Below are 17,806 nucleotides of genomic sequence, written 5' to 3'. Positions count from 1 at the left end.
TCTCCACAAGATGGGAGACTTCTAGAGGGCTGTAATGTGTCTGTTCCATTAACCTCTGTCAAAGACTGGTATGCTTTCTCCAAGGTTGTCGGTATGAATTTGCTCAGAAACTTTTTGATCTCTTTAGTCGGGGGTTGCTTGTGTGATTGCCCACATTCTGTCTCATGGTTTAGCTTATCCTCTGCCTTCAGCTCAGGTCTTGACCTCCAGGCCCTGGGGTCAAGCCCCAAGTCATTCTCTCCTTCTCCCTGTGATCATGCTCTATCTCTGTATCTCTCTGTCTCAAATGAATACGTAAAATCTTTTTTTTTAAAAATATTTTATTCTTTTAAAAGATATTTTGTTTATTTATTTATTTGACAGAGATCACAAGTAGGCAGAGAGGCAGGCAGAGAGAGGGGCTGAGCAGAGAGCCTGACTCGGGGCTCAATTCCAGGACCCTGAGATCATGACCTGAGCCGAAGGCAGAGGCTTCACCCACTGAGCCACCCAGGCGCCCCAATAAATAGAATCTTTAAAAAAACAGATAAACATAGCTTATGTGGCTAACTGGCTTCTTTCGGGTTTACATCTCTGGAGACAGACTGGTCTAGGAAGCGTGTAAATTTTTTTTCTGTGTTGTATCAGGTGACTCAGGTCTGTTCAAGCTCTTCTGTTAAAGGAGATCTACAAATATGGAGTCATATACCTTTAAGCTCCACGAAGCAAATAATTTTATTTTCACCAATCTTGAAAATATTCTGCAACACCTATTGAGGATGAAATTCTTCTGTGGGAATGTGGCCAAATGGGAAACCAGATGCTAACTCTGATAGCTCATTTTCCTTTAAGGTTCCAGTGACATTTTCTTCTAAGAAACAAGATTTTAGAAAGTCACTTTTTAGTTTCTTGATGAAATCGGTGTAACCGTTTTCCTCACTGCGTATATTTGCCACCACTGAGGTGTATAAAAATTCCTTAGATGTCTGATTCCAATTTGACGATCTTCTGAGTTCTATATATTCTAAGTAGTCATTGTATTCTGGATGACTTGCTTGTTAGATTAGTATGATTCTGCTTAATTATAATTAATACACTGAATTTACTAGGACAGTTTCTTTCTTATTAATCATTTTTGTAAGTTCATTTGGATCTAGGAAGAAATTACTTGACCAAACTAATTTATAATCAAATCCTAATTGTTCCTGGTGATTCACCGATCTGTACCCCTGGGGATAAAAATATATGTTTATAAAAAATAAAAATAAAAATAAAATTAAAAAAAAATCCTAATTGTTGTAACTCTTATCCATGGACTAGATGTAACTCATTAGTTCTCGATGTCAGGTACACATTAGAAGTACCTGGGTAACTTTTAAAATTCCCTATACTTACGTGCACCCTAGGCCAATTAAATCAGAATCTCTGGGAGCTGGACTCAGGCATCATCATCATCATTATTTTTTTTAAAGATTTTATTTATTTATTTGACAGAGAGAGAGAGAGAGATCACAAGTAGGCAGAGAGGCAGGCAGAAGGAAGCAGGCTCCTTGCCGAGCAGAGAGCAAGATGCGGGGCTTGATCCCAGGACCCTGAGATCATGACCTGAGCCGGAGGCAGAGGCTTAACATACTGAGACACCCAGGAGCCCAGGCATCATTATTTTTTGAATCACCCCATGGTGATTCCAGTGTAGCTAAGATTGAGAACTACTTGATCAGGTAGGAATTTCTACTTAAATCTTTAATAAAAGAATCACCTTTTCATGTGTATCTCCTATTACTGTAGTAAATATTTTCGACTGTGGCTATACTCTTAATTGGAAGGATGCCATTATGGGCTTAATGAGGATAGTATGGACTGTACTGAGCTACGTGCCAGTCACCGGGAAGCCCTTTTATACATGATCACGTTTAATCCTTACAACAACATTTGGTGTTATTCACTCCATTTTTGTAAGTGAAGAAATAGACTTAGAGTGGTTAGATAACTTGCCCAAGACTTGAGTCTAAACTTCTGTAACCTCAACCACTTCCTTTCTAAGATGCCTAGACTATTAATAACACCTTAAGCCAGCTACTTGTGTGTATGTGTGTGTTTATAAAGATCTTATTTTTAGGGGTACCTGGGTGGCTCAGTGGGTTTAAACCTCTGCCTCAGGCTCAGGTCATGATCCCAGCATCCTGGGATCAAGCCCCGCATCAGGCTCTCTGCTCAGCAGGGAGCCTGCTCCTCCCCCCCACCCCCGACTCTCTGCCTTCCTCTCTGCCTACTTGTGATCTCTGTCTATCAAATAAATAAATAAATAAAATATTAAAAAAAAATAAAGATCTTATTTTTTTTTAATTTTATTTATTTATTCGACAGAGAGAGATCACAAGTAGGCAGAGGCAGGCAGAGAGAGAGAGGAGGAAGCAGGCTCCCTGCTGAGCAGAGAGCCCGATGTGGGACTCGATCCCAGGACCCTGAGATCATGACCTGAGCCAAAGGCAGCAGCTTAACTCACTGAGCCACCCAGGCGCCCTAAAGATCTTATTTTTAAGCAATCTCCACACACCAGCTTGGGGCTTGAGTTCACAACCCCCAGATCAAGAGTCACAGGCTCTGTGGACTGAGGCAGCCGGGTGTCCCAAGCCCGCTGCTTTTTGTAAGGGGCTTCTCTACTAGCCACATGCTAACCAACAGTAGCCTAGGTGAAAGTACCCCTGGAAAGACAAGAGCCTGACAAAGTGGATGCCATAGAATCTCTAGTCCAAGTCCAACACAGAGAAAAATTAGAGGGAAATTGTTGTGTTTTTTTTTAAATTATTATTATTTTTTAAAATTGTGTTTCAATCCTCTTCTAAACATTCTATTTTTGTTTTTGTTTTTTCAAACTGGCTTACTACAGTAGATCTTAATGGAAAGAATTGGACTGGTTATTCCAGGTAAAACAAATGCACAGTTTTAGACCTAGTCACCCATGTAGTTGGGCACTGTAATTGAAATCAGAGAAGCCGAAATACGGTTGATAGTGGGAGAGTTTTATTCTCTTTATAGTCCTGTCTTTTGAGTCTTTAGTGCTTTATGGATTCAAACTTTTCTCCTGGGATCCAGTAGTCTCATTTACTGTAGCACATCTTATTACTGTGGGTTCCAGAAGATAACCTTGGATTGTCAGAATTATTTATTCTAGGAGGGCCAGGCAATTAATGTAAATGAGTCACTAGATGGTTGAAGCGGAGTAGATGAAAGGCAGTAGGGAGTGATGGGGATTGCGATGAGCTCATATTCAATTTTTAGGGACAAGAGCTTACTCCAGCCAATTATTGCCATGAGTTGTCAGATCTTCTGATTTTTCTAAAGAACCTGGAAATCTACATTTTGGGGTGAAATTTCCCAATGTTTTGGGGAAATCTCCTGAACAAAATGTGTACATGCTGAATGCAGCTTTAGGGTTACCTGTTTACTGTTGTTGCTTTCAAAGCTATTCTGAATAGTCCGTCCTAAATGGTGGACCTTTCTCTTTGCTAAGCTTTTTACCCTTAGTTTATTAATCAGGGATAATTCTTTTTTTTTTTTTTTTTTTTTTTTTTTTTTAGATTTTATTTATTTATTTGACAGAGAGAAATCACAAGTAGTCGGAGAGGCAGGCAGAGAGAGAGAGGGAAGCAGGCTCCCTGCTGAGCAGAGAGCCCGATGCGGGACTCGATCCCAGGACCCTGAGATCATGACCTGGGCCGAAGGCAGCGGCTTAACCCACTGAGCCACCCAGGCGCCCAGGGATAATTCTTTTAGGATGAAATCCTACTATAGTTAATTTGCTCCCCAAAGGACAATGTTTTCCCCAAACTGTAGACCCACTGGTTGCTGGAAGTGCCTTTTGAGACGATGCCAGCTTTCTTTTCAATGAATGGCAGACCCAGATTTTGAATCTAATATTGAAGACCAAGCAGGTGTTGGGCATGGCCTGGTTATTTCTGTTTATTCATTAAATTGACTGTAGGGCATCATTTTGCCAGTGAGTGCAATGCAGCACATTCTATAAAGCTATATGACTTGTAATTTCCTCTACAAATATTGAGCCTTTACTGAAGCACTTTTCTTTAAGGGAGTGGCCACATATGATTTAAACATGAAATTTAAATAATTTCATTTATCCATTTTAATCATTTCATTTTAACCATGAAATGATTTAAACATGGAATTCTTTATTCTCATACATTTGACTTAATATTCTTCCGTTAATTTTTCTTTATATTATAGGCATATAGTCGGAAAAAGAGGTGATACTAGGAAGAAACTGGAAGTGGAAACCAAAACTTCTATTAGCATTCCTAAGCCTGGACAAGATGGAGAAATTGGTGAGACTCGGTATATATGATATTTAGTTATATTTGCAATCACTTTTGCATGAGTATGGAATAGTGTGACCCAATGGAGGTATTTAGTGGTTGTATTCTTTCTTTCTTTCTTTCAGGCATTCCTGGGTAGGATTGAGTAGTGACTATATTCTTTTTGGGGTTCTGTAGCAATTGGCCTTTTTATATCAGCATCAATCTCCTAAATGAAAAAAGATGTAGTTATACAACCTTATCTTGAAATTGAGTATCTGGGCCTTCACTGTGTACTTTACTGTGTACTGATGTTATAAAGCTTCCAGATTTTGTTGTGTATTTGGAGAATAATTTTATGCTTTACTAGCTTGAAATGGAGTTTGTGAATTGTTTCAAGTTAGAATTAGAGAAAACCAGTAAGGTCAACAAATTTGCGATAAAATACAGCCCTTTCCAGAAGGGTTCTCTTGTTTTTACCTGCTTTGTAGACTGGGAAGGATATTATAAAAGTAACGATTAAAATAACAACCCGATGAATGCTGTGAATTGTGTTAGCCTGGTGATTCACAGACCTGTCCCCCTGGGGCAAATAATACATTATATGTTAAAATTTAAAAAAAAATACTAAAAACAAACAAATCAACCTGAATTAAGTAATTGCTCAAGTGAGGAAAAATAGTTCAATATAAATCAAGTTAGAAAGTGTGTGTACCAAGCACCACTGTGGACCAAGGGCACAGGCTTGTGTTGTAAAAGGGCTGTGAGTGAAGGGCAATGTAGGGACAAAATTTGAGGAAACTCATTCTAAAATGATAGGACTTTTTCAAAGTCAAGTAAGTACAACAGCCTCCAATAATACATTTATTATAAATACCCATAGGTTTTATTAAGTTTTAGGGTAAGAAAAATTACAAGTGTTCTCATTTTGTGCTGTTTAAGAATCATAACAGATACGATGCAGTTGAGTGTAGACCAGTGCTGTCCAAAAGGACTTTCTGTGATGACGGGAATGTTCTCTACCTCCACTGTCCAGTACGGACGTCACTAGCACGTGTGATTATGAGTACTGGAAATATGGCTAGTATGACTGGGGAATTGAACTTTTAATTCCATTTCTTTCTAATTCATGTAACTTTTCCTTTAAGTGGTTGCATGTGGACTCTTGTGTTGGCCAGCAAATGCTAGAGTTTTCCCCAGCCCTTTAGTAATATTAGCAGACACTAACGTAAGAACTTCAATGACATTTTTGAAGGACATTAAAATATTTAGCTCTTTAGACTTACAGATAGAAAAACTCAGGTCTTTCCTTAAGTTTTAAAGTTCAAGCTACCATGGTGCCTGGGTGGCTCAGATGGTTAAATGTCTGCCTTTGGCTCAGGTCATATCTCAGGGTCCTGGGATCATGCTCCATATCAGGCTCCCTGATCAGCAGAGAGTCTGCTTCTCCCACTCCTTCTCCCTCTGCCTCTCCCTGCTGCTTGTATGTTTTTCTCTCAAATGAATAAATAAAATCTTAAAAAAGCTACAAGTATTGAAGTAATTATAATTGTAGTAAAGCTTATTTCATCATTAGTTTTTTTTTTCTGATTGTAAATTGATACATGCTTTCAAAAAAACCCCAAAGTTTTTACAGAAATTATATGTAAGATATAAAGGGGAGTCTTGTAATACAAACCTCAGACATAATCACTATTAATAGTTAAATAGAGTCTTCCTTTTTTGTATCCATAGAGTAACTATAATAATTTTTATTGCAGTAAAAATTGTAACATGCTATAAATGTGGAGATTTTAGCCATTTTAAGATGCCAGAGTCATTCCAAAACCTTTCCAAAAAAAGGTAGGCAGGCTGTAAAGATTCCATTTTGACTTAGAAAGTACAAATATTTCAGTGTGAAACCCAGGGTGTCTAATCATTACAAGTAAGAATTAGTAGAACTAATTTAATTGAAAAACAAGAGGATAAATGGGCCTAATGGTCTTTTAGGGAGGTAATATATAGAAAAATCAAATTTGTTGTTTAGAGTGAATTGAGTTGTAATGTGGGACTAAGACAGGTTATGGCATTTGTTGCCATTTATTCATTTTCTTGTGCCTCTCCCAAATTAAAGCCAATAAGGGTGGAAATGATGTAGTAGGTTTTAATTTGTCCTCTCAACAAGGATCTGCTTATCTAGTCTGTTTTGAAGTCTAACAAAATAATACTGTTATTGTAGTTAGAGAATTGGTTTTTAGAAGTTTAATGTTAATGCCTTTAATTCTCTTTTTCCTGTCTATCTCTTGTCATAGTCCCTAGACCCTTGCCTCACAAATTCTGGTCTTCTCAGGCATTAGTGTTTGTAGAATATTTCTTTTTCCTTTTTTAAAATTTTTTTATTTTTTAAGATTTTATTTATTTATTTGACAGACCGAGATCACAAGTAGGCAGAGAAGCAGGCAGAGAGAGAGAGGGGATAGCAGCTCCCTGCTGAGCAGAGAGCCCGATGTGGGGCTTGATCCCAGGACCGTGGGAATTGCCATGTTTAAACACCAAGCTGAAGGCAGAGACTTTAACCCACTGAGCCACCCAGGCGCCCCTTGTAGAATATTTCTAACCTCATTTTATTTGCTCTTTAGTCATTAACTGATCAACTTTGAATCTTTTCTGGAAATCAGTCTGAGCACCTTTCAGTGAGTGCCCTTTTCAGTTTACTGTGTTACAGAGACGAAACCAGCCTCTTAATGAAAAAGAATAGATTTAGCATTTTGTACCAGACTTTTACAGAAATAAAACATAAACATAAGTTTTAAGCTTCCTTCTCTTCTGCTCCTTTTCGTTTTAGTTTCTGAGCAAATTTTTCATCTTTGGCAGAGATAATTTTTTTTTTAAAGATTTTATTCATTTATTTGACAGACAGAGATCACAAGTAGGCAGAGAGAGAGGAGGAAGCAGGCTCCCCGCTGAGCAGAGAGCCCGATGCGGAGCTCGATTCCAGGACCCTGGGATCATGACCCAAGCTGAAGGCAGAGGCTTCAACCCACTGAGCCACCCAGGCGCCCCAGCAGAGATAATTTTTACTTTCCTTTAATTTTGTCCCAGATTGCCTTCGAACCCTCCTTTATCAGTATTTCTTTAGCACAGTATTTGAGTACCTGTTATGGATATTTCCCTTCACTGAGCATTGAGTCTTGGATTCTCCAAGTATTCTGTCGGATAATATAAATGATGCCATTAGAAAACACCATATGTCAGGGCGCCTGGGTGGCTCAGTGGGTTAAGCCGCTGCATTCGGCTCAGGTCATGATCTCAGGGTCCTGGGATTGAGTCCCGCATCGGGCTCTCTGCTCAGCAGGGAGCCTGCTTCCTCCCCTCTCTCTGCCTGCCTCTCTGCCTACTTGTGATCTCTCTGTGTCAAATAAATAAATAAAATCTTTAAAAAAAAAAAAAAAAGAAAACACCATATGTCACAGACCTGTACCTCTGGGGCCAATAATACATTATATGTTAATAAAAAATTAAAAATTATAAAAATGTAATAATAATGAAAAAAACCCCATATGTCTACTTACATTTTTTGGCTATTACTCCTATAGATTTTTGACTTAGGCAAATGGTTCTCAGGCTTTTGTTCATTCATTTATGAATTCGTTCATTCAGAATCTACTTTTCCTAGGAATGTCTATCTTGTTTCCTTGTAGCAAAATAGGTATGATATTTTCATTCTTTTTAAAAAATTTTTTAATTTTTTTATAAACATATAATGTATTATTAGCCCCAAGGGTACAGGTTTGTGAATTGCCATGTTTAAACACTTCATAGCACTCACCATAGCACATACCCTCCCCAATGTCCATGATATTTTCATTCTTATTGAGCAATAGAAAGGTTGTTTTTATAGAAAATTTCACATCCTTTAATGGAGAGTATTAGGATAAGTAAATGGAATTATTTCTTTAACTTCTGTAGTTGCATGGAAGGACAAACTTTGTGGTCTTTAAAGCACAGAACCCATTTTGCTACTATTAGAGTTAACATTTCAATATTTTATATCATATTTATAAGTCTGTCTTTAACAGTTTTAATAAATAGTGTATTGAAATGCCAGTTTTGTTCATTGCTCATATCTTTTGCACCTTTCCTTAGTTGTTCTTTTGAACCAAGCCCTATTCTACAGCCAGAGATTTAATCTCTGCTTACACTGAGATTGTATAGTCTCCAAATGCTTTTATTTCTTTGCAGACAGTGGGCTATGCTTTGTGCTGCCTCCCCTTTTCATTTATACACAAAAACATAGCCCAGATTAGAGAAGGCCAAAATAATACCAAAACAGGGACATTTGGTATCCATCCATATAATGTATAGATAAGGATTTTATTTTAATTTTCTGTTTTCATATATATATGAGAGGATTATATATATTATAATAGATCTCCTTGGTTTCTCACTGTAGTGAGTCTCTAATAATTGCTGCTATAGTATTTTTTTAAATTGAGGTAGAATTGACATGACAAAGTTCCATTTTCTGCTCTTAACTTGTTTATTGTTACTTGAATTTCTTCTTTTTTTTCTTTTTTAAAGATTTGATTTATTTATCTGACAGAGAGAGACACAGTGAGAGAGGGAACACAAGCAGGGGGAGAGGGAGAAGCAGGCTTCCCACCAAGCAGGGAGCACGATGTGGGGCTTGATTCCAGGACCCTGGGATCCTGACCTGAGCTGAAGGCAGATGCTTAACGACTGAGCCACCCAGGCGCCCCTGATGTACTGTTCATACTCTTTTGATGTGTGGTCAGAATATACACAACATAAAGTTTATTCTTTTGACAATTTTTACTCTATACGAACTCTATATCTAACAGTGGGGCTCAAACTCATGACCTCCAGGTCAAGAGTCACATGCTGTACGAACTGAGCCAGCCTGGGATCTCCCATTTGGACCATTTTAAAATGTTGAATTGATGGGGTGCCTGAGTGGCTCAGTGGCTTAAGCCTCTGCCTTCAGCTCAGGTCATGATCTGAGATCATGGGTCCTAGGATCGAGCCCCACATCGGGCTTTCTGCTTGGCAGGGAGCCTGCTTCTGCCTCTCTCTCTTTCTGCCTGCCTCTCTGCCTACTTGTGATCTCTCTCTGTGTCAAATAAATAAAAAATAAATATTTTTTTAAAATGTTGAATTGAGTGGCATTTGGTACATTTACAGTGTTGTGTAACCATCACCATTATCTGGTTTCAGAACATTTTTATCCTCCAAAAAGGGAGGATACCTCATACCCATTGAACTGTCACTCCCCACTCCCTACCTCCAGTCCTTGGCTACCACTAATCTTCTTTCTGTCCCTCTCCATTTGCCTGTTGTGACTACTTTCTGTAAATGGAAACGTATATTGGTATTTTGTATCTAGTGTCTTCCACTTAGTGTAATGTGTTCAAGTTTCATTAATATTTTTGCACGTGTCTGTACTTCATTCTCTTTTTCTGGGTGGTGCTAAGTAGTATTCCATTGTATGGAGATAGGACGTTATGTTTATCCATTTATCAACGGGACACCTGCATTGTTTCTACCTTTTGGTATTTTGACAAGAGCTGCTCTGAACATCGTGTGCAAGTTTTTTGAACACGTGGCATTTTATTTTATTTTATTTTATTTTTTATTTTTTGAATAGTTTTTCAGGATTTTTTTTTTTTGTATTTCATGTTTATTTGTTTTTTTTTTAAAGATTTTATTTACTTATTTGACAGACAGAGATCACAAGTAGGCAGAGAGACAGGCAGAGAGAGAGGAAGGGAAGCAGGCTCCCCGCTGAGCAGAGAGCCTGATGCAGAGAGCCTGCTATAGGGTCCTCAATCCCAGGAGCCTGGAATCATGACCTGAGCTGAAGGCAGAGGCTTTAACCCACTCTGCCACCCAGGTGCCCCTCATGTTGTTTTTAAAAATCTATTCTTTTTTTTTTTTTCTTTAAGTAAACTCTGCTCCTAATGTGGGGTTCAGACTCATGACCCTGAGATCAAGAGTCACATGCTCTACTAACTGAGCCACCAGGCAGCCCTGAATCCTGCTTTTACTTCTTTTGGATTTCTATCTAGGAGTGGAATTCCTGGTCATAAGGTAGTTCTCTTTTTAACTTTTTAAGGAACTGCCATACTTTTCCATAGCTGCTGCACCATTTTATATTCCCACCCATAAGGTATGAGGGTTTGCTAGGAAGCTACATAGCGTTTTTAACTCATTTTTTTATTTAAAGGTTTTTATTTATTTATTCGACAGAGAGAGACAAAGTGAGAGAGGGAACATAAGCAGGGGGAGTGAGAGAGGGAGAAGCAGGCTTCCCGCCGAGCAGGGAACCCGATGTGGGGCTTGATCCCAGGACCCTGGGATCATTACCTGAGCCAAAGGCAGACGCTTAATGCCTGAGCCACCTAGGCACCCCTTAACTCATTTTTCTACTTCATGAGGTGTTCTTAAGGGTATTCTGGTTTTCTTGCTTGTTTTGTTTTTTAGAGGTTGGGGGGAGGAGCAGAGGGAGAGGGAGAGAGAGAATCTTAAGCAGGTTCCACCTCCAACAAGAACCCATTGACATGTGGGGCTCGATCTCACAATCCTGAGATCATGATGTGAACTGAAATCAAGAGTTGGACAATTTTTTTTTAAGATTTTATTTATTTGACAGAGAGACACAGCAAGAGAGGGAACACAAGCAGGGGGAGTGGGAAAGGGAGAAGCAGACCTCCTGCTAAGCAGAGAGCCCAATGTAGGGCACGATCCCAGGACTCTGGGATCATGACCTGAGCCAAAGGCTTAACAGACTGAGCCACCCAGGCACCCTAAGAGTTGGACAATTGACTAGGCCACCCAGACACCCTAAGGATATTTTGTTTTTAAACTTTATTCTGCTTAGATTGAATTCTTTAGTAATTTTCTTACCCTTGGTACTGTTCCGTGTTCAGAAATTATGTACACATTCAGGACTGTTTGAGCTTTGCAGAGATGACAGAATTAAGGTCACTCACCTTACAGGCATTGGATTGTCATGTTAAACATCCCTTCCTTTTTTTTCTTTTTTTTGCTTGCAGTAATCACTGGACAGCATCGAGGTGGTGTAATTTCAGCTCGAACTCGGATTGATGTTCTTTTGCTCACTTTTAGAAGAAAGCAACCCTTTACTCACTTCCTTGCCTTTTTCCTCAATGAAGTTGAGGTTCAGGAGCGATTCCTAAAGTTCCAGGAGGAAGTACTGGAGAAGTGCTCCATGGTAAGCAGCAAACAAAACAAGAAGTTAAAACGTAAAGAAAAAGTACAAAAACTGGTGGTTCATAATTCAAACAGTAGAAAGATACACATTTCTTCTCCCACTGAAAAGAGTAACCATTTCTGTAGCTTTCTTCTGATTCTGAACTGAAAAAAAAAGTATTGACATATTGGCACATAAGCCTCTATATATTATGGAGATGTTCTTTAAAAATGTCAAGACAGGGATGCCTGGGTGGCTCAGTTGGTTGAGCAGCTGCCTTCGGCTCAGGTCATGATCCCAGCGTCCTGGGATCGAGTCCCACATCGGGCTCCTTGCTCCGCGGGGAGCCTGCTTCTCCCTCTGACTCTGCCTTCCACTGTGTCTGCCTGTGCTCGCTCTCGCTCGCTCTCTCTCTGACAAATAAATAAATCTTAAAAAAAAAAATGTCAAGACATACAAGTAGTATCTCAATATACATATTATTCTGCACCTTGCAAATGGCAGTGTTCATGGGATGCCTTTATCTGTAGATCTTCTGCCTTGGGCAGTAATGGCTTATTTGGGGTTAGGAAGTAGAAGAAATTTGCGCATAGAACTGTCATTTGTTTGTGACCAGGATAACAGAAGATAATCTAGATTAGAAAACAAGGTGTTTTGTTTTGTTAAAGATTTATTTATTTGGGGGAGAGTACACAAGCAGGGGGAGAGGGCGAGGGAGAATCAGATTCTCTGATGAGTGGGGAGCCCGATGTGGTGCTTGATCCCAGGAGGGTGAGATCATATCCTGAGCTGAAGTCAGATGCTTAACCGGCTGAGCAACCTAGGCGCCCCCTAGAAAACAAGTTTGAAAACTACTCTTGGGGATAATTTTGGGAGATTTAAAGAGACATTGATTTAAAAACATTTATGAACATAACATATATTTTTTGTTGTTTTTCTCTTTTAATAAATGTTTTTCATAGAAAGTTTATAAAATAAAGAAAAGATGAGTAAAAAGTCACCCCTAATCTCACCACTAGGAAATAATATTGTGGCACATGCATAGATGTTTAAAAAAAATAGAGTTTGGCATATATATGCTTTTATATCCGGCTTTCTTTGAAATTTTGCATTATACCATGATCATTGTTTTGTCATTGAACAAAAATCTTTCCTTTTGCTTTGGAGACAAGAAGGGAGTTACAGCAATGATGACTAAAATAAAATAATCTTATTTCGGTAACAGTTCAGATAACTTGATTTTTAATGGCTGCTTAGTATTCTAGTATATGGATGTATAATGGTGTGGTTTGAAGTGGTAGGGTTTGGAGTCAACAGCCAAGAAAGTATTCTTGAGACATTGTGGGTGCAAAAAGGTGGTTTTATGAAAGCACGGGGACAGGACCCCTGGGCAGAAAGAGCTGCAGTGGGGTCATGAGGAAAGGCTGATTATATATTTTCAAGTTGGGAGGGGGTTAGGGATAGCATAAGTTTCTAAGGAATTTTGGGAGCAAGGTTTCTAGGACCTCAAGGGGTAGCTGTTAGAAAAAGGTCATTTATTACTGTCTAGTAAAAAGCCTACTCATGAGACCCTTTAGAATTATATCAGTGGGTTATAAGCTTGTGGGATGATTACTAACATATATCTTGGGGGATAGAGATAAAGGAAGTTTCTAAAGCAATTTTTTTTTTAAGATTTTATTTATTTGTCAGAGAGACAGAGAGTACAGGCAGGCAGAGGCAGAGGGAGAAGCAAGCTCCCCACGGAGCAAGGAGCCTGATGTGGGACTTGATCCCAGGACACTGGGATCGTGACCTGAGCCGAAGGCAGCCGCTTAACCGAATGAGCCACCCAGGTGTCCCTCTAAAGGAATTTTTATGTGTTAAAGTAGATTTATAAGATCCTGGGGGGTTGGGATAATGTTAAGCTAAGATTGCCTTTTGCCCTTAACAAAGTATCAAATCTAGGCAGCCAAGTTCCTAAGGGAATGTCACTCTGCCTGTTTGAAGGATTTTTCAATGGGCTGTAAGTAGTAAGGAAATTTAATTTTTCTTTTGCCTTTGCTTCCCATATTATATGATAATAATTTATTTTATCTTTTTAAAGTATTTGTTTTTCATTATTATAAGTAATGATGTTATGACTCTTCTGCGAACATTTTTCTGCACTAGTCTGGTTAGTTTCTTAGTAAATTCTTGAAATGGAAAAAGAGTATGTGTGTGTGAATTGAGGGTTTTGATATATATTCCAAATTACCTTCAGGAAATGTTACAATACTTAACATATCAGACTATAGTTTTTTGGGGGGTTCTTTTTCCCACCCTTGCCAGTATTGGTGTTATTAATCTTTTAAGGTTTTTTATTTTCATTTTGTTTTGTTTTTATAATGCAGTTGCCAAAAAATATTAGCTCGTTGCTTGATTGTCCATTTATTTATTAGTGAGATAAGACTTTTTCATATGTTCAGTTCTTGTTTCGTCATGTCTTGGCCCATTTTTCTGCGAAAGTGTCTATTTTTTTTATTTATTTGTAAGAGCTTCATGTATATTAAGAGGATCAGTATTTCTTCATAATTTATATTTAACTTTTTAGATTATTTGAAATGTATTTTGATATATAACAAGAGGTAAGGTTGTAACTTTTTTTAGCCCCTATTTAGTTAATCAGTTATCTGCCGAAGAATTAAAGAGTCTTTTATTTTACCTTAAAAATTATCGCGCAGTAAAATGGACTTTTTGGGAATGAGTTTAGTTTTTTTTTAATGTTTTATTTTTAAGTGATCTTAAAAATAAAGTGTGGGGCTTGAACTCATAACCCTGAGATCAAGAGTTGCATGCTGTACCAACTGAGCCAGCCTGGTGTGCCGTGGGATGTGTATAGATTTTTGTAAGCAACTACTACAGTAGGATAGAGAATAGTTTGACCACCCCACAAGATTGCCTCTTGCTGTCCGTCTGTGGCAATCTACCCCACCCCAGACTGTGGCAATCACTGATCTCTTCGTGGAGACTACAGTTTTGTCTTTCTGAGAATGTCCTATGAATGGAATCGTGTAGTAGGTAACCTTTTGAAACTGGCTTCTTTCATTCAGCATCATGCCTTTGAGATTCAGCCAAGTTGTTGTGTCTATCAGTAGTGTATTCCTTTTTGTTGCTGAGTAGTAGCACTGTTTTGACGCACATCAGTTCGTTTGGGCATCCACCCAATGGAGGACATTTGGGTTGTTTCCAGTTTGGGCCAGTTATGAATAGAATTGGTGTAAACATTTATGTATATATTTTTATGTGAACATAGTTTTCCTCTTTTTTTTTTTTTTAAGATTTTATTTATTCATTTGACAGAGAGAAACACAGCAAGAGAGGGAACACAAGCAGGGGGAGTGGCAGAGGGAGAAACAGGCTTCCTGCTGAGCAGGGAGCCCAATGTGGGACTTGATCCCAGGACCCTGGAATCAGGACCCGAGCATAAGGCAGCCACTTAGACTGAGCCACCCAGGTGCCCCATAATTTCCCCTTCTTTAAAGTAAATACTCAGGGGGCACCTGGGTGGCTCAGTCCGTTAAGCGGCTACCTTCAGCTCAGGTCATGATCCCAGGGTCCTGGGAATGGGCCCTGCATTGGGCTTCTTGCTCTGTGGGGAGCCTGCTTCTCCCTCCTCCTCTGCCTGCAGCTCTTCATTTTTACATGCATATGGAAGTCCATCCATGCTGTGTTTTTTCAATCATGTAATAAAGAGAGGGATAAAAACATGCGGAATGAAATAGAATAGTGGTTAATATCTTTGGTTCTCAAAAACAGATGAACCTGGGTATGATTGTGGGTTCCTCAGTCTGTGTAGATTTGGGCAAGTGAACCTCTCCAGATTTTATTTATTTATTTATTTTTAGTATGCTCCACTCCCAGCATGGAGCCCAACACGAGGCTTGAACTCAGAATCCTGAGATCAAGACCTGAGCAGAGATCAAGAGTCAGATACTTAACCAGCGGACCCACCCAAGTACCCCTCAGGCTGGGTCTTAATATAGTGAAATATAGATACACTTATATAGAAGTATTAGAATCCAAGTCCTCTTGTGGGGCCCAGAATGAGAATTGATAAAAATGATTATTTAAGTAGGAGACTACAGCATGGCATAAGGTATAAAGAAGTTGAATCATTGTGTTGTACACCCGAGACTGATCTAACGTTGTGTGTCAGCTCTACTCAAATTAAAAAAATATTTTTTTTTTTCAAAGGAGGTTACAAAGGTGAGTAGATTCAGACTGGAAAGTATGGTAGACAGCATAGAATTATATAACCCATTTTTAAGTGACTAACTTGCATTTCTGTGCTTGAACTAAGGTACATCTGTAAGTCAAATGCCATATATATATAGATAGATAGATAGATAGTAAGCCATCAGAGTATTTTTTTTTTCTCTTAGCACTTCATAGCAAGATGATTTCATTCTCAGTGAAGGGTGGGGTAGGAGTAGATCAGGAGCACTGACGTTTCAATATGGGCTGGTAAATTTGGGGCTGGGGTGCTGGTAAGTTTTGAAATTATTTTACCTTGTAAATACCAACTTATTGAAGCTCTGTAGTTATATATTTTTAGAAATGTTACAAATATTTGGCATGTGACAAGCAGCTCGTACTAAGTTAGCTTTTTTTCTGTGTGTATGTATGTGTGTGTACACTTTCTCACCTTTCTTTTGCTCCTGACTTGGGTTGACAGGGAACAAATATTGGAGAAAGATTACTTTAACTCAGCTGGAATGAGATTGGCTCATTAACTATGAATGTCATGCTGACCTTTATCAGTCCAGAGTACTTCCTTCCTATTTTCAGAGACTTCATAGTGACATTGCTTCCTTCCTGCTTTTAAATCACATTCTCATAACAGCAGGGGAATAAGCATAGCATAAAAGAGTAATTAAGTATTAAGAGACCATTATCTGCCTATTCTCTGGAAGAAATTTTGAGTGAATTTCATTTTTATGTTAGAACAACAGGTAGAGGTGGCTATAAAAGTACTTTCCACTAGTACTCTGCCTTTATTACCCCTACGTAGGTGAGTTCCCTTCTAGTACCCTTTTTTTTTTTTTTTTTTAAGACTGTATTTTTAGGTAATCTCTGCAACCAACATGGGGCTCAAATTTACAACCTCATGGTCAGGAGTTGCATGTTTTACCAGCTGAGCCAGCCAGGTGCCCGCACCCCTCACCCACTTCTAGTAGCTTTGAAGGGCATATACCTGTTCATTGAGATAAGAGTTGTTTCATGATAGACTGTGGCATTCAGTCTTGTTTTGATTTCTCTGATCCTCATTTGTTATCTCTGATCATTTCTTCATGTCTAAAATAAGAATGGGCTCAACATTCTCCTGTTTATAGGAAAAGGATGACACCGGTTGCTATAAATTTGGCTTACAGATTTTTAGAGTTTACATATGTATTTGTTATATACATTTATTAAAATAAAGTTTGTCATACATGGTGTTTTGTAACAACTTTTTGATTTAACATGTTGCACATAAATACATATAATAGCTATTTTAAAGATTTTATTTATTTATTTATTTGAAAGTGAGCAAGTGCAAGCTGGGGGAGGAGAAGCAGGAAGGAGCAGAGAGGAGGGAGAGGGAGGGGGAAAGAATCTAAAGCAGATTCTGCACTGAGTGCCGATCCCAACTCAGGGCTCTATCCCACAACCCTTAGATTGCAACCCCAGCTGAAACCAAGAATTGATCCGACAACCGACTGAGCCACCCAGGTGCCCTAATTACTATTTTAAATTGCTGTAAAGTATTCTATGAATGTACCCTAACATTTAAAAAATTATTTATTAATTTTTAGGGAGAGATATACATGGATGAGTGGGAGGGACAGAGGAAGAGGGTGAGAAAATTTCAGGCAGATCCACACTGAGCGTGAGTCTGACGTAGAGCTCAGTCTCATAACCCTGAGATCACCACCTGAGCCAAATCCAAGAGTTGGGTGCTCAACCAACTGCACCAGGTGTCTCAGTACCCTAGCTTATTTAATTAGTCCTCTATTAATGGACCATTAAAGGAAATTACTTCTATTAATAATGCTGTAATAAGGGGCACTTGGGTGGCTCAGTGGGTCAAGCCTCTGCCTTTGGCTCAGATCATGGTCTCAGGGTCCTGAGATCGAACCCCTCATTGGGCTTTCTGCTCAGCAGGGAGCCTGCTTCCCCCTCTCTCTCTGCCTGCCTTTCTGCCAATTTTTGATTTCTCTCTCTGTCAAATAAATAAATAAAATCTTAAAAAAAAATAATGCTGTAATGAAAATTTTTGTATGTGCATCTTTATGTCCTTGGA

At 38.8% G+C, this 17,806-nt stretch overlaps 1 protein-coding gene across 8 annotated transcripts in view; it reads left to right on the top strand.

Moving 5' to 3' along the window:
- ASCC1 (activating signal cointegrator 1 complex subunit 1) overlaps positions 1–17,806 on the top strand; it is a 101,150-nt gene that overhangs the window by 4,793 nt on the left and 78,551 nt on the right. For all 8 annotated transcript variants that reach the window (XR_014306864.1, XR_014306865.1, XM_082715952.1 and 5 more), the window contains exons 4-5: positions 4,225–4,322; positions 11,345–11,523. Coding sequence is in view for 6 of the 8 variants with exons in the window: in XM_082715952.1 (XP_082572078.1) it covers positions 4,225–4,322; positions 11,345–11,523 (277 nt within the window). In the remaining 2 variants the exon portion in view is untranslated. The remainder of the gene's footprint in view (positions 1–4,224; positions 4,323–11,344; positions 11,524–17,806) is intronic.

Source organism: Mustela nivalis (genome assembly GCF_964662115.1).
Source record: "Mustela nivalis genome assembly, chromosome: 2".
NCBI lineage: Eukaryota > Metazoa > Chordata > Mammalia > Carnivora > Mustelidae > Mustela > Mustela nivalis.
This window is presented reverse-complemented; position numbering and strand designations above follow the sequence as displayed.